General features: G+C 43.5%; 1 protein-coding gene across 1 annotated transcript; it reads left to right on the forward strand.

Moving 5' to 3' along the window:
- LOC136444000 (uncharacterized) lies at positions 1-27,197 on the forward strand. Its single transcript, XM_066441391.1, has 2 exons — positions 1-1,012; positions 24,284-27,197. Exon 2 carries the CDS (start codon positions 24,356-24,358, stop codon positions 25,451-25,453), a length of 1,098 nt encoding a protein of 365 aa, XP_066297488.1. The 5' UTR covers positions 1-1,012; positions 24,284-24,355; the 3' UTR covers positions 25,454-27,197.
- Positions 27,198-27,410: the final 213 nt, after the last annotated feature.

Consider the following 27,410-nt stretch of genomic DNA (forward strand, 5'->3'; position numbering starts at 1 on the left):
TGACGGGCACCACTGTTGTGTATTCTGAGCCTACTGTTTGAGGAAAAGCACGTGTGACCAGACCTAGGTGCTCAAACGCGTTGCACTGTTTCTATCGATGGATTTAAAAACGTACGCCCCTTGAAGTACGCCTATCCGAAGTACGCCTTTGAAAACTGTACTGTGGGGGATGCTGCTGTAACGTTGGATCGGATCCAAATGGAGCCTATACGGTACCGACACCAATGCGACCGATGTTGACGAAAGCCCATGTGACGTGATCCGTACGCTGATGCATCTAGAGTCTTCTGTTAATGGTGAAGCACCTGTGACAAGTCTTTGGGGCTTACACCGCGCTACACTGTTTCTATCGATGAAATCGACAACGTACGCCCCTTGATGCACGCCCATTCTAAGTACTCCTTTTGAAGAACGTCTTTTGCTTTGAAGCCTGTACAGTCTGCTATGATGCTGCTATAACGTTGGACCGGATCCAAGTGTAGTCCACTGCAGCGGGCGGAGCAGTGGATTTGGCACTTAACTAAGCTGGGCCGGGGGAATCCGCCACATTAATCACACAGACGCACGGCTGAACGCGGGGTATCTGCTAAATGCCACTGTCTTTCCCCGGGCGCGTCAACACCGCTGTGTGAACCTGTCCGCAGGAACGCCTTCTATTCTTCAAACGTGCTGTCGGCACGGAAGCTGTTACCGATACAGAAAACTAACACCGTGAGGCAACGCCTTCCTACTCTTTAAACGTGCTGCCGGTACATGAGAATGTTATCACTGCAGAGAGCTAAGACGGTAAGGTAACGCCTTCCTACTCTTCAAACGTGCCGCCGGTACGGAGGCTGTTGCCGATACAGAGAACTAACCTACCTACCTACCTACCTAGTCCCTTGACCTCCGGGTCGTTGGGGGGACAAGGTAGCAGAGAACTAACACGGTGAGGCAACGCCTTCTTACTCTTAAACAGGCCGCCGGAACACGAGACTGTCTCCGCTACAGACGGATGTCCCGAGCTCACACGGTAAGGAGCCAGTCGTTACGGTAACTCGATGGCCATCTCTACTAACACGTTTATGTCCCATAAGGTGAATAGGCTCTCCGGGTTTCTATAGACGTGTTTGTTAGCGTCAACACATCGGGTAGTTTTAGTCGTTTGCTCTATACCATGAATGAAAAGGAGTGAATAGGCTCCTCAGGTTTCTATAGACGTCTACTTTAGCATCTAAGCATCGGGTAATTTTTGTCGTCTGCTTTACGCCATAGATGTGCGGCATGTTATGTACACTTGGGTTTGGGTTATACGTTGTAGAATAGGATGTATCGCCGATGTTAAATGTCACATTAGGTGAATAGGAGGGAGTGAATAGGCTACCCAGGTTTCTATAGCCGTGTGTGTTGGCATCAAAACATCGGGTAGTTTTTGTCGCCTGTGTGCTTTATACCCTGGACGAGCAGCATTGTATGTACACTTGAGTTTGGGATGTATGTTGTAGAATAGGCTGTATCGCCGATGTTAAATGTCCCATCAGGTGAATAGGAGGGAGTGAATAGGCTCTCCAGGTTTCTATAGCCGTGTGTGTTGGCAGCAAAACATCGTGTAGTTTTTGTCGCCTGTGTGCTTTATACCCTGGACGTGCAGCATTATATGTACACTTGAGTTTGGGATGTACGTTGTAGAATCGGAGGAATTACCAATATTAACAAGGCGCAATGTCCACTGGTTGAGTTTAAGATCGACCTGTATTTGTCTAAGCAGTCGAACAAATTCATCCCTATAGATAGCATTCTGTCCTTTGGCAGTATTTTGTTAAAGTCTGTCCATACAGCTTTACCCATAGCTATCCTCAGCTAGAGCGGCGTGTATTATCTGGCATACTAACTGCATGCATGAGTGCGTCTGTACACGAGTGTTGCGTGCGGATAATTTACACCACCTTCTCGTGATCATGACCCTCTTTAATAACTACACATGCCTGCGTGTGATTTAGTGTGATATATATTTATATATCATGCAGTAGGATATGTGCCTCGTATATAAGCCCATCTCCTTGCACCAGTTTCACAAAGTCAACAGAAATCAATATACACTTAATCAATACCAATATACCAAGTCAACATAAAATTAATTCAATATACAAATCGCGTGATCAGGAGTTTATCTAATACGATTAATATGTCTGCACCTTTGAACAGTACCGGCATACGGTTTAGTGCTAGATATATATCTACTGTGCTGATGGTTTAGTGTTAGACATAATGCAGCCGCAATGCTGATGGTGCGGTGTTGGATACAGCCACGGTGCTGTACGATGTACCTCACATCATGTCTGCCTATCTACTGGCAACAGTAGCACCCGATTCTACACGAATCTCTTGGTCATGACTCTCGTATATGCTATACATACCTCTGCATATGTTTTTGTGATTTAAAGCCACCATCATGTAGCATATACACCTCACATATCAGCTACTAGGCTTGCAACAGTTGCACCATTGTCAACACGTTCTCGTGATCATGAATTCGTTTTGTAAAAATATGTGTGCACGGTTACTACATGTGTTTTTAGTGATTTATAGCTACCATCGTGTAAGATATACACACCTCACATATCAGCTACTAGATTTGCAACAGTTGCACACATGTCAACACGTTCTCGGGATCATGAATTCGTCGTGTAGAAAAAATATGTGTGCACGGTGTCTGCATATATTTAAGCGTTATACAGCCACCATCATGTAGGATATATGCACCTCACATATCAGCTCATTGGCTTGCAACAGTTGCACAGAAGTCAACACGTTCTCGTGATCATGAACTCGTTTTGAAAAACAAAGATGTGTGAACGGTGTCTGCATATGTTTTAGCGTTATACAGCCGCCATGATTTGCAGTATACGTATGCAGCCCAGGCATACCAGCGCATCTGCCTGCAACAGTCGCACGTACCAGCACTTTGCCGACGCATCGCGTGGTCAGGGTTACGGCACCAGGCGTTAGGTAGCTACAGCGAGGCTTTCTTTTATTCGGCCGTTGCATGGAAGAGAGTAAAAGTCATGCCCCGGCGCCGATGTCAACGGATATTTGGCTCACTTGAGCGTAATGCTACGGTCACATTTGGAAACCGGGGCCCGGTCGGGCGGTTTGTGGGAACTGAATGTAACGTTATAATACAAAAGGCAAAGACACACACAGAACATAAAAATCTATACACGAGCATCTGCGTATATCTATCGATATACAATTTAGATTTTTGTCCCCGTAAGCAGCCCGGCCGGGTCTCGGTTTGGAAATGTGACCCAAGCATAACAGAATAGTCCCGATACTATTACAGGAAAGTGGAACACATCGCCTGCAGGTTACGTGCCCCATTAAAGCCGATCGCCGATCGTGAATGTAATGATTTTCCTACAGAGATCCCGGCTGAATGTCTCTGGGAGGAAACGTCTTCGATAAACCATTCCGGAGAAGTGCATTTTGTAATCCAGGGGCTCAGAAGAAATCGTGTCAAGGGCAATACAGGGGGTTTGTGTGCAAGGCCACAGGTGAAGTTGTGTTGTCGTAACGGTTAGGGTGTTTGGGCCAGAACCAAGAGGTCCTGGGTTCGAATCCTCTGACATGCCTTCAATACAGGGGTTGTGTGCAAGGCCACAGATGGAGTTGTGTTGGCGAGGTGGAGTTTTTTTTCGCGTCATGGTTAGGGTGCTGGCTCAGAACCAAGAGGTCCTGGGTTCGAACCTTTTGACCCGCCAACGATGTTGTGCCCTTGGGAAAGGCACTATACACAACTTTTCTCACTCCACCCAGGTGTAAAAATGGGTACCTGACTTCGGTTGGGGAGGCAAAGGCAAGGAAGGTGAATACACAATAGAAAACAACAGCTGGCCCTACGACATTAAAAGGCTATATGGAACTACTTTATCTTTACCTTTTGTTTTAAATACATAGGTAGAAGTCAAGTACTGTAATCACTGCTCCAGAGCGTACTGCGAATACGCTGGACTCCGTCTAGAAGGTGACTTGTTTGAATTCATCACAAACAGATAATGGCAGCTACACTGTAACTGACTGAACTGTTGCAATGTGTCATTAGGCAAGTACATGCGTTCTTGTCTTGTAGTTACAGTAAGGTTTCATCACGGTTGCGTTTGGTCAACGCTGTATTCTATATCTTTTCCGGCACAACATTTGAAGCACAGATGCTGCTATTCGATCAGGACCTTGTCCGGCACATCTAGTTCAGCTTGCGTGTCGAGCCTGCGCTCTATAGGGTTCTACGGATGGTGAATGGAATCAGTTTATCGCAGCATTTTCTCATTACAAGACCTGTCATGTTGTAATGATCATCTTAGACGTACAAACTACGGCTCATAGGAATTGTGTCAATGACTTTGTATCCACTGCAAGGCTTTGTGTCCCAGGCCGCGGAGTTCTGATATCAGGTGCTGTATGTTCGGTCGGTACGTCTGGCTCATTTAGTGCTGTTTCGGTATTGAGCTTGAGCTTGAGCTCTGTACTCCGTTATACAGATGATAAATAGAATCAGGTTTATAGCAGCATTTTCTCATTAGAAGACCTGCCTGGTTGTAATGACGCTCTTAGATGTACAAACTACGGCCGATAGGAATTGTGTCAATGACTTTGTATCCACTTCAAGGTTTTGTGTCCCAGGCCGCGGAGTTAGATATCAGGTGCTATATGTTCAGTCAGCACATCTGGCTCAGTTAGTTCTGTTTCGGTATCGAGCTTGAGCTTGAGTTCTGTATTCCGTCATACAGATGATAAATAGAATCAGGTTTATGGCAGCATTTTCTCATTACCAGACCTGCTGGACGTAATGAGCCACTCAGACGTGCAAACCGCCGCAGGAATTGCCTCCGATTGGCTCCAAATTAGCTCCCGGCTCGGGGACTATTTCAGGCTTTCGCCATTAGCTTCTAACAAGTTCCTTTATTCGTCTGGCATTGGTCGGATTTATGGAGCTTCTTTACTGCTGTACCCGTAATCTGGGGTGTATCTGTGAAAGGTAAAATAGTCTTAGTCGCAAATTCCTTATGCAAAATAAATCACGCTTGGTATAATGTCTCTCGATGAGATACCAGATTCAGGCGTTTCAGGTGAATCTCAATCACAGCACAAAGCTATCTGTTGAATCTGTTGAAGATAGATAGAGATGGTTTCGTTTGAAGACTAGATATTGTCATACCTTCTCTCTTTCTCTCTCTCTCTGTAGACAGTCACTGATGAAATCCAACATCATACTGCCTGAAACGTATAAATCTGTTAAAATGCTATCCAGTTGTTCTGTTTATTTTGTATAATGCATATGATTGACAATTTCAATTTTTCAATTGCGACTATCTTCACCTACCTGTATCTGTGAAAGGTAAAATAGTCTTAGTCTCAAAGCCTTTTACAGACCATAGGAGAAGTGGGTATTAAAATGCGGAGTCCACCCTTCCCCTTCCATCGCCTTTTACATCTATTTATTTATTTATTTATTTCGATTTACCATATTTTGTGGAAGGATTGACATAACAGGTGAACTATCACCTTTTCAAGATGTCATCCCAGACCGGACTGTAAGATTTGGACCATCGCACACCGGGGCATGCCCCGACTCTTTTTCGAAAGGTGTGGTGAGTTCTTTAACGTGCGCGGGGTGTGGCTCTCCCCAAACTCGGGACCTCCATTTAACGTCCTATCCGAGGGACGTCCCTAACCCTAGATGAGCTAGGTACTCATTTACACCTGAGTGAAGTGAGGAAAGTCGTGTTAAGTGCCTTTCCCAAGGGCACAACGTCGGGGCGCAAGTTCGGACATGTCTCTGGTTACACCTGGGATTAGATCCCGGGACCCATTGTTTGACAGCCGCGTGCTCTACAGTTGCGCCACATATCCCCAACCAAGTCATGTTTACACCAGGGTGGAGTGAGGAACGTCTTGTAAAGTGTCGTCTCAAGGACACAACGTCTAGACAAGAATGCCAGGAATCTAACCCTTAACCTCTTGATCTCGTGTCCTATAAGACTAGCCATTAGTACTACTGAGGTACCTTATTCTGCTGACTCTAAATTTTCTGTGTGAGTTAATGTGAGCCTTTATATCGCCTTTGGTAATTATACACTGACTTGTGCTCGTTACCTTCTAATAACTGGGGAGTCATTACCAATTCACCCCTAGCATTTAGCATCTACTCTAATCTAGACGTACAAACTACGGCCGATAGGAATTGTGTCAATGACTTCGTGTTTACTTCAAGGTTTTGTGTCCCACGCCGCGGAGTTAGATATTGGGTGCTGTATGTTCGGTCAGCACGCCTGGCGCATTTAGTGCTGTTTCGGTATCGAGCTTGAGCTTGAGCTCTGTATTCCGTTATACAGATGATAAATAGAATCAGGTTTATAGCAGCATTTTCTCATTACAAGAACTGCTGGGACGTAATGACAATCTTAGGCGTACAAACTACGGCCGATAGGAATTGTGTCAATGACTTTGTATTCACTGCAAGGTTTTGTGTCCCAGGCCGCGGAGTTAGAAATCAGGTGCTGTATGTTCAGTCAGCACATCTGGCGCAGTTAGTGCAGTTTCGGTATCGAACTTGAGCTCTGTACTCCGTTATACAGATGATAAATAGAATCAGGTTTATAGCGGCATTTTCTCATTACAAGACCTGCTGGACGTAATGAGGCACTCAGACGTGCAAACCGCCGCAAGAATTGCCTCAGATTGGCCCCAAATTAGCTCCCGGCTCGGGGACTATTTCAGGCTTTCGCCATTAGCTTCTAACAAGTTCCTTTATTATCTCCATGAAAAATGGAGATATTGTTTTTGGTGTGTTTGTGTGTGTGTTTGTGTTTGTGTTTCCGGACTATTGTAGTCAGCATAACTCAAGAACCTCTGGATGGATTACAATGATATTTGGTATCTGGGCGGGTGTTGTGAAGCCGAAGGTCAAGGTCGATTTTGGGCCCCCTGGTGTATGACCTTGGTACTGCAGCAGAACTTCAATTTTTGTATCTTTATTCGTCTGGCATTGGTCGGATTTATGGAGCTTCTTTACTGCTGTACCCGTAATCTGGGGTGTATCTGTGAAAGGTAAAATAGTCTTAGTCTCAAATTCCTTATGCAAAATAAACCACGCTTGGTAATGTCTCTCGACGAGATAACAGATTCAGGCGTTTCAAATGAAGATCCCAATCATAGCCAAAGGTTTAAGAATCTGTTGAAGGTAGATAGAGATGCGTTGATGAAGGTTAGACATCCAGGTAATAAGATACGCCAAAAATAATTACTCAAGCAACTGGATAATATTTTGAAACAGTCAGACGTTTCAGACAGTATCCACTGTCTTTCGTCAGTGACTAACTGGTGTTCTCAGCCCTATCGTTAGTCACTGACGAAAGACAGTGGATACTGTCTGAAACGTCTGACTGTTTCAAAATCTTATCCAGTTGCTTGAGTAATTATTTTTGGCGTAGATAGAGATGGTTTCCTTTGAAGACTAGATATTGTCATACATTCTCTCTTTCTCCCTTTCTCTGTAGACAGTCACTGATGGAATCCAACATCATACTGCCTGAAACGTATATATCTGTTAAAATGCTATCCAGTTGGTCTGTTTATTTTGTATAAGGCATATGCATGACAATTTCAAGTTTTCAATTGAGACCATCTTCACTTACCTGTATCTGTGAAATGTAAAATAGTCTTAGTCTCAAAGCCTTTTACAGACCATAGGAGAAGAGGGTATTAGAAGTTGGAGTCCACCCTTCTCCTTGCATCGCCTTTTACATCTATTTATTTATTTATTTATTTATTTCGATTTACCACATTTTGTGGAAGGATTGAAATAACAGGTGAACTATCACCTTTTCAAGATGTCATCCCAGACTGGACTGTAAGATTTGGACCATCGCACACCGGGGCATGCCCCTACTCTTTTTCGAAAGGTGTGGTGGGTTCTTTAACGTGCGCGGGGTGTGGCTCTCCCCAAACACGGGACCTCCATTTAACCTCCTATCCGAGGGACGTCCCTAACCCTAGATGAGCTCGGTACTCATTTACACCTGAGTGAAGTGAGGATAGTCGTGTTAAGTGCCTTTCCCAAGGGCACAACGTCGGGGCGCAAGTTCGGACATGTCTCTGGTTACACCTGGGATTAGATCCCGGGACCCATTGTTTGACAGCCGCGTGCTCTACAGTTGCACCCAAGTCATGTTTACACCAGGGTGGAGTGAGAACGTCTTGTAAAATGTCTTCTCAAGGACACAACGTCTAGTCAGGAATGCCAGCAATCTAACCCTTAACCTCTTGATCTCGTGTCCTATAAGACTAGCCATTAGTACTCTGTGAGGTACCTTATTCTGCTGACTCTAAATTTTCTGTGTGAGTTAATGTGAGCCTTTATATCGCCTTTGGTAATTATACACTGACTTGTGCTCGTTACCTTCTAATAACTGGAGAGTCATTATCAATTCCCCCCTAGCATTTAGCAGCTACTCTAATCATGGGTCTCATGCTGCGTTGTGAGATTGTATAAAATGTCAGGTGCATTTGATTGATTTTATTGCTTAACTCTTTCATGTTTCGGGTCGGTGAGATCAATGATTTCATTGGAACTTCATGAGCGAGTGTTAATTGCAAGCAAAGCAAAACAAAATCATACAGCGTGGGTATATCCTTACATGTTAACTGAGAAGAGAAATAAAATGATAGATAAGCTGAACTAACGACTATTCTCAATCCCAAATTTCTACTTAAGATATTGGAAGTATATATTGACTTCTTTTCTGCATGCTGGGTAAGATCAATTGTCCAATTAAAGCAAAGTTTTCAATCAAAATTGAGCAGTAATTGCCAACACAAAAATTGGACTTCAACTGATCAGCGTGACTCTTTGTCAAGGACTTGATTCAGAAAGACTTCTACCAACACAGATGAACTTTTCTGTGGTGTCCAAATTCTTAGTAGATGCACGGATTGGATGGCTGAAGCAGGTTATTGACTTTGTTGATCAGTTAGATGTGGAAAGCTTGGGGAAACTGTCATGTTCTTGATATGTATAATGTCAGCCATTATGTCCAGCCACATCCTATTTCTACTTGAGGCGTTTCATATCGCAGATTAAATCAATTTTGTGCATATTGATATTGCTTCACATTAGTGTCATGTTTTTCTTCGGAGATATCAACGTTCATGATATGTTTGACCCCGTAGCTGTCCATTAACAACGATACATTATTCTCGAAGCAGATGTTGATATGTCTTATACGCCTTGCCTTCTTACAAATTGCCCAATTGAGCAGAATGAATAAATGAAGAAGGTCACAATCTTCCCAATCAACCTCTGCGCGGAGAGGACGATAAGTTCACATAATAGACACATTCCTTTTCACCCCCAGACGTAGCGCGGATCAGATTCACACGCACACGCACGGATATCAGTTTATCACAGAGCCGTTTTGTCCCTCGCTTGATTCCTTCTGATGAATTTTACATGAGCTGCATTAAGAGATGGAGTCAGACAGACCGACATGGATCCCGCTCGACTTGACCGTGACCTCGGGGTCAAGGGGTTTCCTTAGATTCAAGCGGAAATTCTGAAGAGCACACTGCTGGCGTTATGGATATTAGATGTCGAGGTACAAAATACATTATACAAAATAAATCACGCTTGGTAATGTCTCTCGACGAGATAGCAGATTCAGACGTTTTAGGTAAAGATCCCAATCATAGGCATAGCCCGAAGCTTAAGAATCTGTCAAAGGTAGATAAAGATGTTTTCGTTTGAAGAAATTGCCATACATATACATTATACAAAAATAGATAAACAATTGAATAAGTGTGCGTGTGACTAAGGCTATCTTCTATGATATCCATAGGCCTCATTTGGTCTCTACGAGACTCCCTTAATTACTGTAAAAATCGAGTTGCCAAAGGGGTTAGCCACCCAAAGAGTTGCATGTTAGCAACCAAGTTTCACTGTCTTTACAGCATCCCGTTTAGTCTGTTAGACACAAAAACTCATTAGAAACACGGAACTCCCGCTGATACAGCCCAGACGAGGGGCACTCGCTTGAAAAATTAACCTCATCTCCCACCCAATTATCAACTTCGCACAGCAGGTAAATTAGCACGCCCGCCAGACGCCGGGGCTTCAGTCGAGTCGCGCTATCAGATACATCAGCCTCGCTATCAGTTACATCAGCCTCGCTATCAGATGCATCAGGCTCGCCCCATTGCACCGGGAAGACCCCGGACCGACCGGACATATGGAGCTTATTTCTAATGTCAGACATGTCAGCTGCGGACCTAAGGCTGCATGTCTGATACCCCGACACAGTATGGAGAATATTGCCCAGACTAAAGGCATCGGTGTTTGCAATGATATTTTTAGATTCGTCAATGATTCTTCTTCAACATTCATGCTGTTAACCTTATCTTTTTTAATGAGAGAGAGGGAGAGAGAAAGAGGGAGAGATTGAGAGAAAGACAAAGGGGGAAGAGAGACTGTGTATTTTCCTCGACGCAAAAAAAAACTTTTGGAAATCTTTTATCTTGAAAGATTGTTTTGAATTTATGGAAAAACCATACATCACCATGACAACATGTTCTGAAAAAGCTCAACCGTCATCAATAAGTCTGGTATGGATCGGGACTACATGACAGCCGCTAAGTCAATGCCACTACTCGGGTAATGTACCCTGAACCTGATATCGGCCCTAAAAGCCGCACACAATCCAATGCAACTGCCTTTAGCTCAGGGTCGGCAGATTCAATTGTGGAAGCATTACGGCCCTGTGGTGATGAAAATTGCATCTATCCGTGAGACCCAGTCTCGGTCGATACAGACGTGGACCGGCTCCCACGCCCCGGACAGACGGGTTATTTCTCTTGGCACTCAATGGTCTCGCCTAGCGTGATACACGAATAAAGACCTTTATTGCACATGCACATGTATATGCCACACTGGGCTTTAGCACTGCTGGTCACAAAAGAACGTGTTCAAAGTTGATAAAACAAGACACTGTAATATTGAAATTAGATATCTCAACTTCCCTCTATGTAGAAATAAAGGTATGGATAACTTTTGCGATGAGACGTTTCTTCAGTCTGTAATTGAGTGGATAAAATAGGGAAATATGGTCTGTACAAGCCTAATAGATATTGTGTAACGTCATGTCTCTCTTTCCTTTGCTTTATTCTATTTTTAGATGACAGTACTTGCATAATCGTTTTACGTTTTACAGTTTTAACATTTAGATTGTAGATGCCTCGTGCACCTTTAAAAGGCACTACAACAGCCTCATTACTCATATTGTTCCCTACTGGCTGTACCTTAGATGAATATCAACCATGTGTCAGCAGGTCGTAAGTCTTGTGACGGCAGTATCCTTTACATGACGCAAGATGTCTGCCTGACACGGAAGATGTCGTGCCAGTAAGAAATTGACTCCGGAGACAAGTGATACGTCTTAAAGATGTCTTGACACGCACTTCGATCCAACCCCAAGTGGTTTTACATCAGGCCATAGCAAATAAAACAAGACGTTTTGTTCCTCTCCGGCAATGGTTCTTATGACAAGAAAATACAAAGATATGTCCCGTGGAAGCTTTCAGGGTGTGCTTCTAGAAGTGACACTACGGTGAAGTAGTCATTTGCAACCTTTCTCAGGCCAATACTGACGAAGTGTAACAGTCATTATCGCCATACCTAAACGTCGGTACGTGATACAAATTCTGTTGAAGTAAAAGTAACTTTTATATCATGTCCGAAACCGTCTTTAACAAACCATCCATTGACTGTCCACGGAATCTACTCAACGTATAAGTCGATTCTGGGATGGAATCCAAGAAAGATTCCAGACGGTAAAAACATATGTCTGCTCTGCGCCCTTTTCTGACCATTTACGGTGAGGCGATGCGTCTGCGCGTCTGACTCCCCATATTGGTGCGGTTAAGTCACGACCCAGGGGTAATGCACGTTTGTATGGAGCTGAATGGATTTATAAAGTCTACATCTCTTGGCTCTGGTACAAGAAACTGACAGTGCACAGGGATTCAAGATATGTTGTATTTCGTATGGTGCAAAATACCAGTCCTTTCGTCGATGTAGGTTAGACATCCAGGTAATAAGATACGCCAAAGATTCGTCTGCGCGTCTGGCTGCGCCATATTGGTAGGGTTAAGTCATGACCCTGGGGTAATACACGTTTGTATGGAGCTGAATAGATTTAAAAAGTCTGCAGATCCTGGCTGTGGTACAGAATACTGACTAAGCAAAAATACCAGGCTTCAAGATTTAGCTACACTGTTTTGTTTCTTTATTGTTTATTTGAAGAACCCCCTATCTGGGACAGTCCATGATACTTGTTTCTTTTCGCACTACAAAATACCAACCCTCAAGCGTTCCTGAATATTATTTGCTGGGCAAAAGTTGATTCTGGATTTAATGTAGGTTTGATGTTTAATGTGCTGACGTCACACGTACGGAAAAGATCACGTGTCTAAAGCACTTGGATCTGATAGCTGAAAAAGACCGGGAGATTCGGTCAAAAATTCCGGTGAATCAAACTCTCTGAGTTGAAGAACAGTTTAGTTTCTCATTAGGTTTAATGTCCACGCATTGTTCGTCTGTTGTACATCCATGCGCTTGCTGTAGGTATCTAGTAAGTTGTGGATCCTCCTCAAAAAGCACTTAAATATTACCTTTTCCCATTGACTTTGCAAAGTACCATATTCGGAGTTTATTTATTTATTGGTTCGGCATGTAAATGCCAGGGTTGCCCAACTAGCCATAGGCTATATATCTGGAGTAATTTTGAGTTGATGAATATCATTTGCTGCACAAACGTTGATTTAGGAGTGAATTTAGGTTTCATTTCTGTACATTTCTAGTGGTATACTGGCATATTGTGAGGCTTCCACCAAAAACGTGAAATAGATATATGTGCCAATTACATGTTGTCGCCCTATCTTCACATCAGTCGAACCGCAGACGACATTACGCATCTCTTATGTGCAGCGCTCTCTAAAATACGGCGTACGCCGGGTCACAGTTGGACCTGGGTTAGACCCTGTTGCATGGGTTTTAACTTGTTTAAAATTAAAGAGAACTCCAAGAGGAGATATGACTTGAACGTGTTGATGAAGAGACAGAGTTCGTCTCGAAAGGTCCCCAAAGTAGCTACACTTTTCGTTGTGTGAAATGTTTAAATATCAATCAAAAAGTGTGTTTAAAATTGTTTACACCCATGTAACGGAGTCAAATCGTGACGCGGCCAACGCTGTATCATAGAGAATAACGTGCTCTAGGGCGACCTGCGCTTCGACTGACATAGCTTTGGCTCGATCTTAAAGACTTCTGTGTCATAACTGTTGGATATACAACTAGAATGGAACTCGTTGTCATCAAGTACTGTAAGAGCATCTTCACTTAGTAGCTTTAAAGAACGGTTACAGTCAGATATGCAAAGACTAGGTGTAACAGACCGTTCGGTGTAATATGACCAGCTGCTGCCGCGCCGCGTGCCTGCGAAGCTAGTGTGTTACGCCTAATGGCGGTTGTACCGGCTATATAGATACAGATACAGATGTGCCCATCACATAAGAGGCAGAATCAGCCATGTCACTAGTTTCTAACATGTACTGACGCGGCGGACGCTATATCTTACGGAATAACGCGCTATAGGCCTATAGGGTGACCTGCGGTTCGTCTGACATATCTTTTGCTCACTTTCAATGACATTTGTGTCAAAACTGTTGGGTATAGAACATGTACCCATCACACGAGACGCAGAATGTCAGCAGTTACCAGCATGAATACTTATTTTTTGTCATTGACTTTGCAAAAGCACCAGTCCTTTGGCGATGATGAATACCATTTGCTGGATAAAGGTTGATACAAGAGTAATTAAGTTAAGTTTATCTTATTAATTTTGTACATGTTATGATTCTATGGTTTTGTAATTCGTGTAGTATACTGGCATTTTGGGACGCTTCAGCAAAAACCCTGAAACACATGTGAGAATTGCAGACTGCTGCCATATGTCTTTTGTTCAATTGCAGAGACGCCTGTGTATACCAGGTACCTGTTGCACGAAAGGCAGAATAAGTAACATTGGAAGTCACAAAGGTTGGACATAGATCATGTACCCACCACATGAAAGTCTGAGTCATCCATGTCAGCAGTTACTAACGCACATCCATCACCGTTAGTTTTAAAAGCCCATCGTGCTGCCGCGGAGACGCATCCATTAGAGATGACAAGGTGACCCTCGGGGGGCAATTACTGGTGACCTCACCGGAGTGACCTATATCTCAGCTCTATTGCCTTCGGTTAAACCGTCACTCCCTCTTAAGACTGCACTTTTGGGGGCGATCTAAGTGCAAAAGTTCATAGGGACATTTTCTTTTTTATTGACGAGAAAGAAGACCCCAACGCGATGGAAATGTCAAATAAATGATGATACAGACCTCGTATTAGGAGATGCTGAAACAGTATTAAAGGTCCGTGCTTCCTGACAAGGCGCAAACCTCACAAAGCATGGCCTATATCTCAGCTCTATCGCCTCTGGTTAAACTGCAAGTATCGCTTAAAAATGAAATTTTGTGGCGATCTAAGTGCGAAATTTCACAGGGAAATTTTCTACGAAGAAGAAGAAGACCCCAAAACGATTGAAATGTCAAATAAATGATGATACAGGACTTGTATTAGAGGATGCTGAAACTGTAAGCAAAGTTCCGTGCCGCCTGGCAAGGTGCAATCGCTGGTGACCTCTCTCGGCTTGGCCTATATCTTAGCTCTATGGCTTTAAACTGCCAGCCTAGCTTAAAACTGACATTTTGCGGTGATCTAAGTGCACAAGTTCAAAAGAATATCTACGAAGAAGAAGACACCCAAGCAATGGAAATGTCACATTGATGCTGATGCAGGTGTCGTACTAGAAGATGCTGAAACAGTATCAAAGGTCCGTGATGCCTGGCAAGGCGCAATCACTGATGACCGGTTAAACTGCCAGTTTGGCTTAAGACTGAACTTTTGGGGTGATCTTAGTAGCTGTAACTTTTGATAGCAGTAAATAAGAATTCATCTATGATACATTTCCAGAATATGCGATGTAATAGAGCTATTAGAAGAGTGAATGCTTTCAACTGCAAAATCATGAATAATTGCTCGTCAATATCGCGTGCCCGGCAAGTTTAAAAAACATTGATACAAACCAACTAAGAAAAACACCTATTCAGTCTTTAAAAGTCAATGGTACTTCCGTAACAGTAACTTTTGATAGCTGTAGATTAGAGTTCATCCATGAGGAAGTACCTGAATGTTTTACTATCGTTCTTTGTACCCGGTGCGCGTCAGTAAAGCCGATAGAGAGACGATAAAATGAAACGCGCTTTCAGGAGATGACAGGAGAATCCTGCTGATATAAGACCGGCTCTTATCAGTCGATACATCTCAATAGCTACAACACGTGCTGCAAATCTAGTGACAGGATCCAACAAATCATATTTCTAATGTTGCAATCAAACCCTAATGCTAGCGGTAAAAATTAAACAGAATCATAATCAATACAACTGAGGGAACAGTGAGTGTTTTCAGGAGATGACAGGAGAATCCTGCTGATATAAGACCGGCTCTTATCAGTCGATACATCTCAATAACTACAACGAGTCCTCTAAGTCTGGTGACAGGATCCAACAAATCATATTTTTAATGTTGCAATCAAACTCTAATGGCAGCGGTAAAAATTAACCTTCTCACAGACATCATAATCAATACAATCAAAGGAAGTACGAGTGTGTTTCAGTTGCGACACAGCCCAACAAGATTAATGATTGAATGAAGCGTCTATCCAATCCGAAATTAACAAAATACTGCCTGTCTTTTTTAATGTTGTAATCAAACGCTGATGGCAGCGGTAAAAAATTAAACAGAAAACTTCTTTTAAGACATCATAACCAATACAACCGAGGGAAATATGAGTATTATTCACTTGCGTCAGCGCCCGACAAGATTGATGATTAGATTAAGCGTCTATCCAATCCGAAATTAACTAAATATGGCCTGTCTTTTCCCGGGCGGGCAGAATTACGACGTCGCGTGATCTGAAATGGGGAAAATGAATTAGTTAAATCCGCGGGGAGTGAGCGGCCCTCGGGGGACGCTGGTCGATTGGCGGTAGTTTTAGTTCAGACCATTTATCTAATGAATGATAGCTTTTTCTGTCCATCGTCACACACCAAAATCATGTTAAGTCTTGGATATTATTTGCTTTTTTTATTGTTTTATCATTATTATCATTTTCTTATTCAGACATTCATGAATGGCATTATTTTGCTGCATTACCTTCTTTTCATGCCCCCATGGAAATACCACTTGACAGCACAACGCAACAAGTTCAAATTATGTCCAAGGTCTTCCAGTGATCTTTGAGCGATCTTTTAATGGTCTTTCAATGATCTTTTCAGCAATCTTTCAATGGTCTTTCAATGATCTTTTCAGCGATTTTTCAGCAATGTTTCAATTATCTTTCAAACAGATTTCAATGATCTTTCAGCAATGTTTCAATGATATTTCAATGATACTTCGATGATGATTTCTGGTCGTTCAGCAGTTGCGCAATGGCCTAAGAAAATAGCTCTCTCTAGCGCAATGACATATGCAGATTCATATATTTATGGCATATTTATGCAGGCAAACATTGTCGATCACTGAGCTGCGTAACTCTCGGTAAAATGGCAAAAAAAAATGAATAATGCTTTACTAGTAGTAACAAAACCCAACGCCATTGCCGCTCCAAACTTCTCACATCGATGACAGCCACATTCATTTTTGCTGAATCCTTGACTAGTCTAGATTTTACGACACTTGAGATATACAGCTGCACTCGAGCGGGATTTCACGTTGCGGGAGGGGGAAGTGTTCTCGAGGGAAAATTGTGTTTAAAGTTGGCAGCAAACCAAAAACGTGTCCTGGCGTGAAATTGATTTAACGGGTTCTGCCGTGGAGTTGCGCAACGAAATTAGACATTTAAAGAAACACGGTCAAGGCTATTTTCCAGAACACTGATTATTATTATATTGCATTGTTTTCTTCAACGAGGTGCATGGAAGGCGCTTTAATTTCCTTCGTCCTGGCTTGTATAGAAATTTAAGTAAGTTAAACCTAACAATACATTTCGCCCAACTTTTATATTATGTCACTCGACAGTCAGCGCCTGTTTTACATGTGTCTCTTTGTTTTTACTGGTGTCAGGTCTGCATAGTTATGAAATGTTTAAATTATAAATGAACATTGTAGGCATATCCTGACATGAGTTGATTACAAGTTCGGGCACAGCCTTGTTTCTAAAAATACTTGCTCACGACAAGCCGAAGATATCTCTGCTTTATAAGGTGCCTAATCTCAGATGACATTCGAGCTTTGTCTCAGTCTAATCACGTAAGGTGCTTAATAATACGTGCAGGTGCGTTACGTCGGCTTAAGGACGGCTGCAGGTTCGATGCAGGTAGACATCAGAAACACCTGACATCAGAAACACCAGACATCAGACATACCTCCACAGCTTGAATTGTACCTGCCATACAATGTCTATTTTAGGTCACATTTCAAACACTGCACTAGAAATAAAGAGATTCTTGTTAAAAAGATAGCATTTCAGTACCACGGAGATTGTATGTTGCATCCAATTGTGCAGCCCGTGGTTGATAAGCTATTTATTTTTCTATTAATCTATCTGTTAGAATGGCAACAGGGCAACAAGACAGCCTTGTGCAGTCTGTGTTCCTATACACTTAGAATATGGAAATTCTAGTTAAAAGATGGCGTTTCAGCACCATAGATTATGTATGCTGTATTCATTTGTGCAGGCCGTGTTCCACGAGGTATGCCCTGGTGCACTGCGCTGGTTGAAGCACGTATTTCCGGGAATGACATAAGCCCGTGCTAACGTTACACGGCGCACTTTCCTCCGCAATCAACATTAAACCTGGCCGTAAATCAACGTAACTATAAGATGGCCATCAAACGCTGCACTGTTTCTTCACAAGACGCAGTCATGAGATTGAACTCAGTCGTGGAAAAGAATCTGAAAAAAAATTGCGACAGTGCTTAGGAAGTCCACCACTGGGCTGAAATTCTGACCATTTTTTCGATAGACGTAACCAAATGCAATTTTTGTAATAATGCTGCCATTACAGCCTTTCGAGTTACGCTGTTGAACCACATGCAAGGCAACCTACCAAAGACATCTATTAGCCTTCTTGGCAAAGGTAATAATGTTCCTTTCGTAACTATATTCGTTATAGTTTAGCAGATCGTATACATCTGTGGTACATTTGCTAAGATTGTGTGACAAAGAAGCAAATGTGGATATACCTCTATTATCTCATTATCATTATTCTCTTCCTTGATAAAGGCTAGAAATCCAGGTAATCTAACTCATACAGTTGGTTGATTTATGTTGTATTGCGTTTCTCTGCTCTCCCAATTCCGTCTAGTCTGCCTTGTTAGTGCTAATTTCCCTCCCGTTCGATACTGCAGCTGCCGTAGCTACACGCACTCTGCCGACGGTCGAACAGCTTAATGAATCTAATCAGTCGGACCCATCCCTGTGTACTATTCACTAATTAGGTCTATAACACGCCCGTGTGGCTTCGCTGGGCTTATCGTAGTCTCTACCAGACTAACTATGTGGGCTGTAGGGAGGGTGATTTGCCAGGGGAGTTTGACCACCATAGGATTCAATTTATCCGAGTATTTATCGGAAATGTTTTGTGACATTGTTACCCTTTCCACGGGATCTCTCTCCTGGCCAATTACTCACCATGTTTGAGCCGACCTCTACTATGCATAATCCGTCAGGAAGCCGTAATGCTTATCAGACTGAATCAGCCTTAGGAAGGCCTGGTGGAGGCTAAGATTATCTCCGAGGTACGAAACGTGCGCTCACCAGACTGAATCAGCCTTAGGAAGGCCTGGTGGAGGCTTAGGTAATCTCCGAAACACAAAACGCGTGCTTATCAGACGGAATCAGCCTTACGAAGACCTGGTGGAGGCTAAGCTAATCTCAGAGACACAAAACGCGCTCTTATCGGACGGAATCAGCCTTAGGTAGGGCCTGGTTGAGGCTAATCTGATCTCCGAGGCACAAAACGCGTGCTTACCAGACGGAATCAGCCTTAGGCAGACCTGGGGGAGGCTAAGCTGATCTCAGAGACACAAAACGCGCTCTTATCGGACAGAATCAGCCTTACGAAGGCCTAGTGGAGGCTAAGCTGATCTCAGAGACACAAAACGTGCGCTCACCAGACGGAATCAGCCGTACAAAGGCCTGGTGGAGGCTAAGATGATCTCATACTCACAAAACGCGCGCTTATCAGACGGAACCAGCCTTACGAAGGCCTGGGGGAGGCTTAGGTAATCTCAGAGACACAAAACGCGCGCTCACCAGACGGAATCAGCCGTACAAAAGCCTGCTCCCACCAAGGGCAAGTTCAGGGTGACGGCCCCCGGATGGCGTCGTGCCTTCTGGCGAGGGAACAACAGAGGAGGTAATGAGCGGGGGAGGGAAATCGTGTTGGCTCGTCTGGCGAGGGGACAACAGAGGAGGTAATGAATGGGGGAGGGAAATCGTGTTGGCTCGTTAGGGTCGGAATAAGCTTTGTGCACAACGTGCTTCTGGTGTGATTAGGTAGGAGGAAGACTGGCAAGTCGTGGGTTTTGTGCCGTACATTGTCAACATGTCGACTTTGATGATATTTTCCGCTATTCTACAAGCTTACCTTACTTTGAAAAAATCATAGTTGCAATGAACAGGGGAGAAAAGTCGTTTTGCCTTGTTAGGGTCGGAATTAGCTTTGTGCACAACGTGCTTCATTTGTAGTCAGGTCGTGGATTTTATGCCGTACATTGTCAGCATGTCGACTTTGATGATGTTTTCCACTATTCTGCAAGCTTACCTTACCTGAAGGAATGATAGTTGCAATTAACAGGGGAGAAAAATCGTTTTGTCGGGTTCGGGTGGAAATAACGTACTTCTTGTGTGATTAGGTAGGAGAAAGACTGGCTGGTCGTAGATTTTAAACATTTTTAACTTGTCAATTATGACTTTGTTTACATTTTTCGCAGTCCTACCTTGATTTGTAGTCCTCGTGCTTCTTTTGTAATTTGGTATGCGTAGAAGAAAAGCTGATTGGTCATAGATTTTAAACATTTTAACTTGTCAATCATGACTTTGTTGATAATGTTCCACTGTTCCGCAGTCTTACCTTGCTTTGTACGTAATGTGCTTCTTGTGTGATAAGAAAGAAGAAATGCTGGCTGGTTTTGAGCTTATGCCGTACAATATCATCATGTCGTCTATGATGATGTTTTACACTATTCTACAATTTTACCTCGCTCTAGAATATCGTAGTTGCAATCGGATGGAACAACAAGTGATCAATAACGGTATGAATCATACATTTACTATTTTCCTGGTTTCCTGAGATCTCTAGTGATCTTACCTAGTTTGTCTTTTCAACAGTAGAAATAAATTACTAGTACTAAATGAAAGAGAAATCTATTGGCACAGCAAAATTGCATAGAATTTAAGACTATAGACATACCAACTTGGAAGGTAGATGCAATGATTTTAACAATATAAGGTAATAATAAGGTACTAAATATACCGTTCGCACTACAGTTTCTAGTATCTAAACATTGTCTTACATATTTACTGAAAAACTTCCAGCGACTAGTTTGACGTAACTGCAGCCATTACGTTAATTAACACCATCAATCTCTACTGGGAAATCATGCATCTTTGTAGTTCTCGAGTCGATGACGCACAGGAGCAATCTAGAATGAAATTGAATTACAGCAAACTAATCAAGTTTTCAATCATCAGTACGCATAAGTCTGTCTGCAGGATGAATCATGTATTTTTCAACATTTTAGTCTATATTATAATGGAGGAGGTTGTTTGATGTAATATTTGGGGACGTACATGTATACCTCTACCTACAATAAGGATAGGACTACAACGTCAGGAACAGATGATTTTAAAAGAGCGAAGTTTCGCTGAAGTAACAAATAAAACCGCTAGGAAGCCGGAAGACCTCCTTGACTTCGTCTTCTAAAAATCTAACAACATGCCAAACATCCAGTCAAATTAAGTCAAGGTTTATTGCAATTGTATCAGGTGCAATGTATGGTATATAACATTGACTATTAATAACTGCGAAATACATATACTATTGTACTAATCTAACATCATTAATCCATATGTGATATAATGGAATAGTACGTTTCACATCATGATCTATCCAAAGATTCTTGAGCATACTGATTACAGTATACTGACTTACACAGATAGTCTGACAGACAGGAAGACAAAAGCCTCCCTTGGGGTGAAGTGATAAAGAGGTATTATGTCAACACGATTGCAGGTTTATTTTGCCGTGAACACCACGCCTGGTCACGTCTGGTTGAGCTGCGACACGCCTGAAGTCCAGAAGCTTCCGTACTGCTGTTGCCCAGTGAGGCAATGTCAGCACTGTCCCGGGGCGTTCTATGCGCACACGGGACTCCAGACAATCAGCCTGGATGGGACCTGTTTGTATTTATCAATAATCAGTGGCAAAGTCAAATGTCAACAATAACTAGACACCTTGTACTTGATTTCTCTCTGTAAAATATGTATGTTTTTTTATGTAAGGGGTAGCGTCAAAATAAGTCTTGCACTTGAGTGCGCCCCCTTTTGTCACTCTGTATTTCTGTTTAAATGTTTGAATAAAAAAAAATAAAAAATAAAAAAACTAGACACCTTCCAACCACTGACCAGTATTGAACCTCAGTTGCAATGTTATCAGACATGAACAGGAGTTCTTGTTTTGTAGTTACTATAGCTTAAAATTCATCACGGTTTCCGTTGGATGTTTGCATAACATTTTGAAACTATAGACGGGTGATATCATGACATGAATGAACTGATACTGCTGGGGGAAAACACAACTTGTCTCAGCTTTAAGTATGTAACGAGTCTCATTGATATAAAGACACTGTTTAAATCTGAATGCTAATTAAGAAACGTATGAAGAATTGTGGATAATTGTATATCGGTAGGACAGTTTACAATGTTAACAGTCACTAGTTGTGCCTGTCCTTTCAGCACTGAATTAACAATAAAGGTTTAATCTGAAGGAAACTATAGACGGGATATCACCCTTATATAAGCGAACACGACTTTATACGACACGTTTTGCCGGAGTGCTGGCAATCCCGGATGATGCAGCCCGGCTGATTTAGTGTGGCAATCAGCCAAATGGCTTCACGCCACTCACTCAGCCTTTACCTCCCGCCAACCAGCACTCAATACTGCCGGATGTATTGTTTCTGTGACGAGCCAAATTAGCCAGAAATCACCACTTTGTAGGGCGGGCATCCGTCAGCGTGTGTGGCGGTGCCGTGAACGTTTAGGCAGGGTTGGGTTGTGAAGTGTGGCGTTGTTTCGGCAGGGTTGTGTAGCGATGTGTGGCGTTGTTTAAACGGGGTTGTGTAGCGATGTGTAGCGGCAACAAGTACGCATAATGTTATGGTCACATTTCCAAAGCGGGGCCCAGCCGGGCTGTTTGCGAGAACGACAAGTATGATACAAAAGAGAACAAAATACATACGACATTGAAAGATTAGTAATGTGCATAGTTTTTGTATATTTCTTGATATACACTTTTGTTTATGAGTTCCCTCAAACAGCCCGGCCGGGCCCCGGTTTCTAAATGTGACCATAGCATAACGAGACATCACGTCACCGGAACGTATATAGTCGTGTTGGCGTATATACGGGTAATGTCAGGGATTGACTCGCTCATCGATCATCGACATTGACTATTGGTCATTAGTCTTTACCGGCCGAACATGTCATTTTTTTTGAGTTCGATAACCGCAGGCTGCACAACGGTGGGTCAAATAAGAAAACTTCTTCTCCACAAATCTTACCTAAACCAAGCAACTGTTAATACGCAACTCATGTTTGAACGGGCCCTAAGGTGGAAATGCATTCACTGTATTCGGAATAAGTGCTGTAGCAGTATGTATTATTTACGTTAAATGACATGTGACAAATGCGACCGTACATCCATGACAAATGCGACCTTATACTCGCAAAGGAAATACTTACAAATTAAAGATATTCTTTGTTTCTAACGTACATGAATAAGTTCAACCTAGAAATATCATATTCAAATGCGTCACACCAATGATATTCATACATCGATCATAGTCGATGTATGAATATGATCGATGTGACGCATTTGAAGATGAAGGTAGCATTATTAGAATCACATTGTTCTCAGAGCGATCAATTATCTTCATATTTCCAAGCTACGGCATTTCAGCGCGTTCATTATTCACTTCGTGATGCTATTCAACTTGTCTTCGCTCCATTATAAACGGAAGGAGAGTTAACGTAATTGAAACATGGCGGTGCGTGATATTTCATCTGGTAACGGATTGTCTAAGTAAGTAACAGATTGCGCTGTGTCACGGTTGGAACGTGCGTTTGTTTTAACCATCAGTAGCAAATGGATTTGAAGCACTCCATCGTTGCACATGGCTTACCTTTTGTGAGTGCTAATTAATAGGTCTAGTTTTGACAAATTGTAAACCTAGTCTTCTCACCGGCTTTACGAGGTCTAGTTTGACATACCAGTTGCAAACCCTTAATAGGCTTCATGAGTCCGATTTTTTTCACACCTTCTCTTACCTAGTCGCTTTAGCATCTGCTAACATAATTCCACCGGGGTACATGATTCCGCCACGCTGAAAAGATACGTCCAAACAGATCTCCAACCCAACGTCCCCCAGTTTTATGCGTTCCTAAAATCTAAACTTTAAAACCACAAGTGAACTATTTTTACTGTCTAAGCTAAAAGTAGACGTAGAGGAGGATTGAGAGTAATGTATGTCCTCTGTAGTGTTTTATATGAACGTCGACATTTACTGCATTTGTACTGGCAACTTTTGAAGGGAAAGGTAAGAACATGGTGATTGCGAACATTGCGTTCTCTTCTCAGTTGTTTTGAAAATCTTGACAAATCGTAATTATGTTTTTCGATAGCTGATACAAAACGTAGTGCATTGCTGCTTCGATGTAACTTAAGATTTAACAAAACACAAAACAAAACAAACGTTACAGCTCACGTTTTTCAGCCAAATACACTACGTCACCCCTTCTCCCTTCCATAAGTGTGTTGTTGTTGTTGTTGTTTTCGTGCAAACTGAGTATATTTTCTCTTGTTGTTTCAGATGACGGTGGTCCATGACGTAATCCCTTCAAGTTCAACAACGACGATGACCTGGTAATGACCTCGGGACACCATGCTCCTTGTCTTCATCCTCCTCGTTGTCATGACAACAGACGTCACACCAATCACTCATCGACATGTTGGGCCCGTTCTCGCGCCCAGGATCATGGTCCCTGGGGACGAGTCAGACGGCAGTGGTGAGAGCGGCGATGGGGACAATCAGCTGACCTCTGATCCCGATGGAGGTCATCAGTTGACCTCTGACCCCGATGGCGACCACGAGCTGACCTCTGACCCCAATGGATACCAACAGCTGACCTCTGAACCAGCTTTCCAACCGACTGTTGCACCCGACAGATCACCCGGTACCATTTCCGCAGAGAAAGACGATGAGGAGGATTTTTTAACGTACAAAGATGCAGAAGACACAAAGGAAGTTCTTTCTACCGGAGTCGCAGAGACGGTTAGTTTTACGGATAGACCGCATACTACCATTGCGAGCACTGTCCGGACTAACGGTTATGTCTCAACAGCTCAGCAAAGGACGGTCGGTGTTCTCAATAGTAAAACTAAAACTAAAAGGACAAGTCGAGACAACAGAGGGAGAGAGTCGAACGTTACGAAAGACGAGGTGAGTTTTTGCCCCGCGTTCTGCTGTAGCTCCAACGTGACGTGCAGATACGACTTCGAGGTTCTCCCCATCTGTGCCTGTAACAAGGCGGGCCCGTACGAAACCTGCGAGCTCTCCAACGGAGACAACCCGATTTGGGCAGACGTCTTAAAGATGGCGCCCGACCGGAAACGGGGCGTGTGCATGGAATTGTGGGATAGGGACCAGAACAACGTCACGAGGTATAGATTACACTGTCACGTGACGGGCGTCCAGGATTTTACTTACACCTCCGTTCATTGGAACGCGTCGGTACCGAATGACGCGCAGGACAAGAATCTACCCAATCAGAGGCCGTGTCTCATGTTCATCCACACCGCCGGGCCGCCCCTGCGGAATAAGACGGCGATGGACGAGACTCTGCAGTACGCCGGCTTCGCCATGATTTTCGTGTTCATCGGAGTGATCATGTGCTGCTGCCGAAACCAGGAGACCACGGACGAGGACGAGCCGCTGGAGAGGAAGGCCAGCGACGCCTGGGTAGACCAAGCCCTTGGGTAGCGACGCCTGGGTAGACCAGGTCCTCGGGTAGCGACGCCTGGGTAGACCAGGTCCTTGGGTAGCGACGCCTGGGTAGACCAGGTCCTCGGATAGCGACGCCCGGGTAGACCAGGTCCTTGGGTAGCGACGCCTGGGTAGACCAGGTCCTCGGGTAGACTCGCCTGGGTAGACCAGGTCCTTGGGTAGCGACGCCTGGGTAGACCAGGTCCTTGGGTAGACTCGTCTGGGTAGACCAGGTCCTCGGGTAGACTCGCCTGGGTAGACCAAGTCCTCGGGTAGCGACGCCTGGGTAGACCAGGTCCTTGGGTAGCGACGCCTGGGTAGACCAGGTCCTTGGGTAGAGACGCCTGGGTAGACCAGGTCCTTGGGTAGACTCGCCTGGGTAGACTAGGTCCTTGGGTAGACTCGCCTGGGTAGACCAGGTCCTTGGGTAGCGACGCCTGGGTAGACCAGGTCCTTGGGTAGACTCGTCTGGGTAGACCAGGTCCTCGGGTAGACTCGCCTGGGTAGACCAAGTCCTCGGGTAGCGACGCCTGGGTAGACCAGGTCCTTGGGTAGCGACGCCTGGGTAGACCAGGTCCTTGGGTAGAGACGCCTGGGTAGACCAAGTCCTCGGGTAGACTCGCCTGGGTAGACCAGGTCCTTGGCCTAGACTCGTAGGAGTGGAAGTGATATCGATAGTGATTCTAAAAGGACAAGTGGCTCTTGTTGTAAATATCTTGCACATGGTGAAAAGGACTCGGCTACTCAATAATGTCAAATGATCTGAATTCCACATTTCTTAAAGTTTATAGATTTAGTTTTAGCATTGCCATTCGTTTCGTAATTCCTTTTATCATATGGCTTTTAATCCTTTGTAGATATAATTGTATCAGTCAGCAATGTAATCAACTGTAAATCTCGGCGCAATTGCTTTTGCTGCAAGGCCGATTTGTATCGTTTCCTTGAATAAAAAAACATACTGAAAGTGATGACAGTGACTCTCGATTCAGTGTAGCTCATCGGAGAGCTATTCTTCCACTGGTCGTCTGGACATGATGTAGACAAGAGCTGTTTGCGGGTTAGGTGCTTTGACCTTTGACCTCGCAGATGCGCAGTTGAAACCGCGAACCGGCTTATCTGCTTTCTGTACCAGCACATCGCAACCCGCCTGTGGTTTCCCGGGCGACATGTGTACAAAAGGGAAAAAGCAAAGGACAGAAAAAAGGAAGTTGGTTTGTTGTTGACTGTTCTTCTTCAGGTTGGACGAAAGAAATTGTGCTAGCAATAAAAAGAGGATTAATATGTTGCTGAAGCTATTGCGCTTTATTTTCAAACGTGGTGTCCAAATCGTCATGTTGTGATGGAGAGATAGTTCTGTTAAAATAATTTCGTCGAAGAAAAAAGCACTCTAGCTCTCTAAGCAGAGGTTGATGGGGAAGATTGCGACATTCTTATAAGATGGCCCGTTGGTCGGGCCGGCGGTGATGAAACTAGGTATATGATAAAAAGGTCACAACCCTCCCAAACAGCTTCTGCTTCGAGAGAGGAAATAAAAAGAGAAAATTGAAACCATAATTTACATCGTCCGTCTTGTGAATAAGTTGTTATTCGCTGTAGCATTTCTTAAGATTAGAAAAGTCCGTTTTAACTTAAAATATGTCAGCAGCAGCTTTCAAACTGTAAAATCATATCAGTATGATACATTTATGTAATTGATAAACCCACATCCATGCTTGTATGAGAAATAAAACATTTCCTTGATGAAACCGTACATTATATGCTTTATCATTGTTATTTCATCAGGAGGCAGGTTGTCTTGTTTCAGAAGTTGAACAAATACAGCCCACGAAGCGGCTCCCCCTGGCGCCCAAGGTTATATTGCACTGTAATATGATACACACACCTCACGGCATTTTGATAGAAAAAGTGACAGTTCACGGAAAGTGACAATTCACGGGAAACGAAAGTGTTGAGG

This window comes from Branchiostoma lanceolatum, chromosome 10 (assembly GCF_035083965.1).
Source record: "Branchiostoma lanceolatum isolate klBraLanc5 chromosome 10, klBraLanc5.hap2, whole genome shotgun sequence".
NCBI classification, from domain to species: Eukaryota; Metazoa; Chordata; class Leptocardii; order Amphioxiformes; family Branchiostomatidae; genus Branchiostoma; species Branchiostoma lanceolatum.

What these genes read in the sequence shown, in the direction of transcription:
- LOC136444000 (XM_066441391.1), top strand. Translation starts at nt 24,356, where the DNA reads ATGCTCCTTGTCTTCATCCTCCTCGTTGTCATGACAACAGACGTCACA.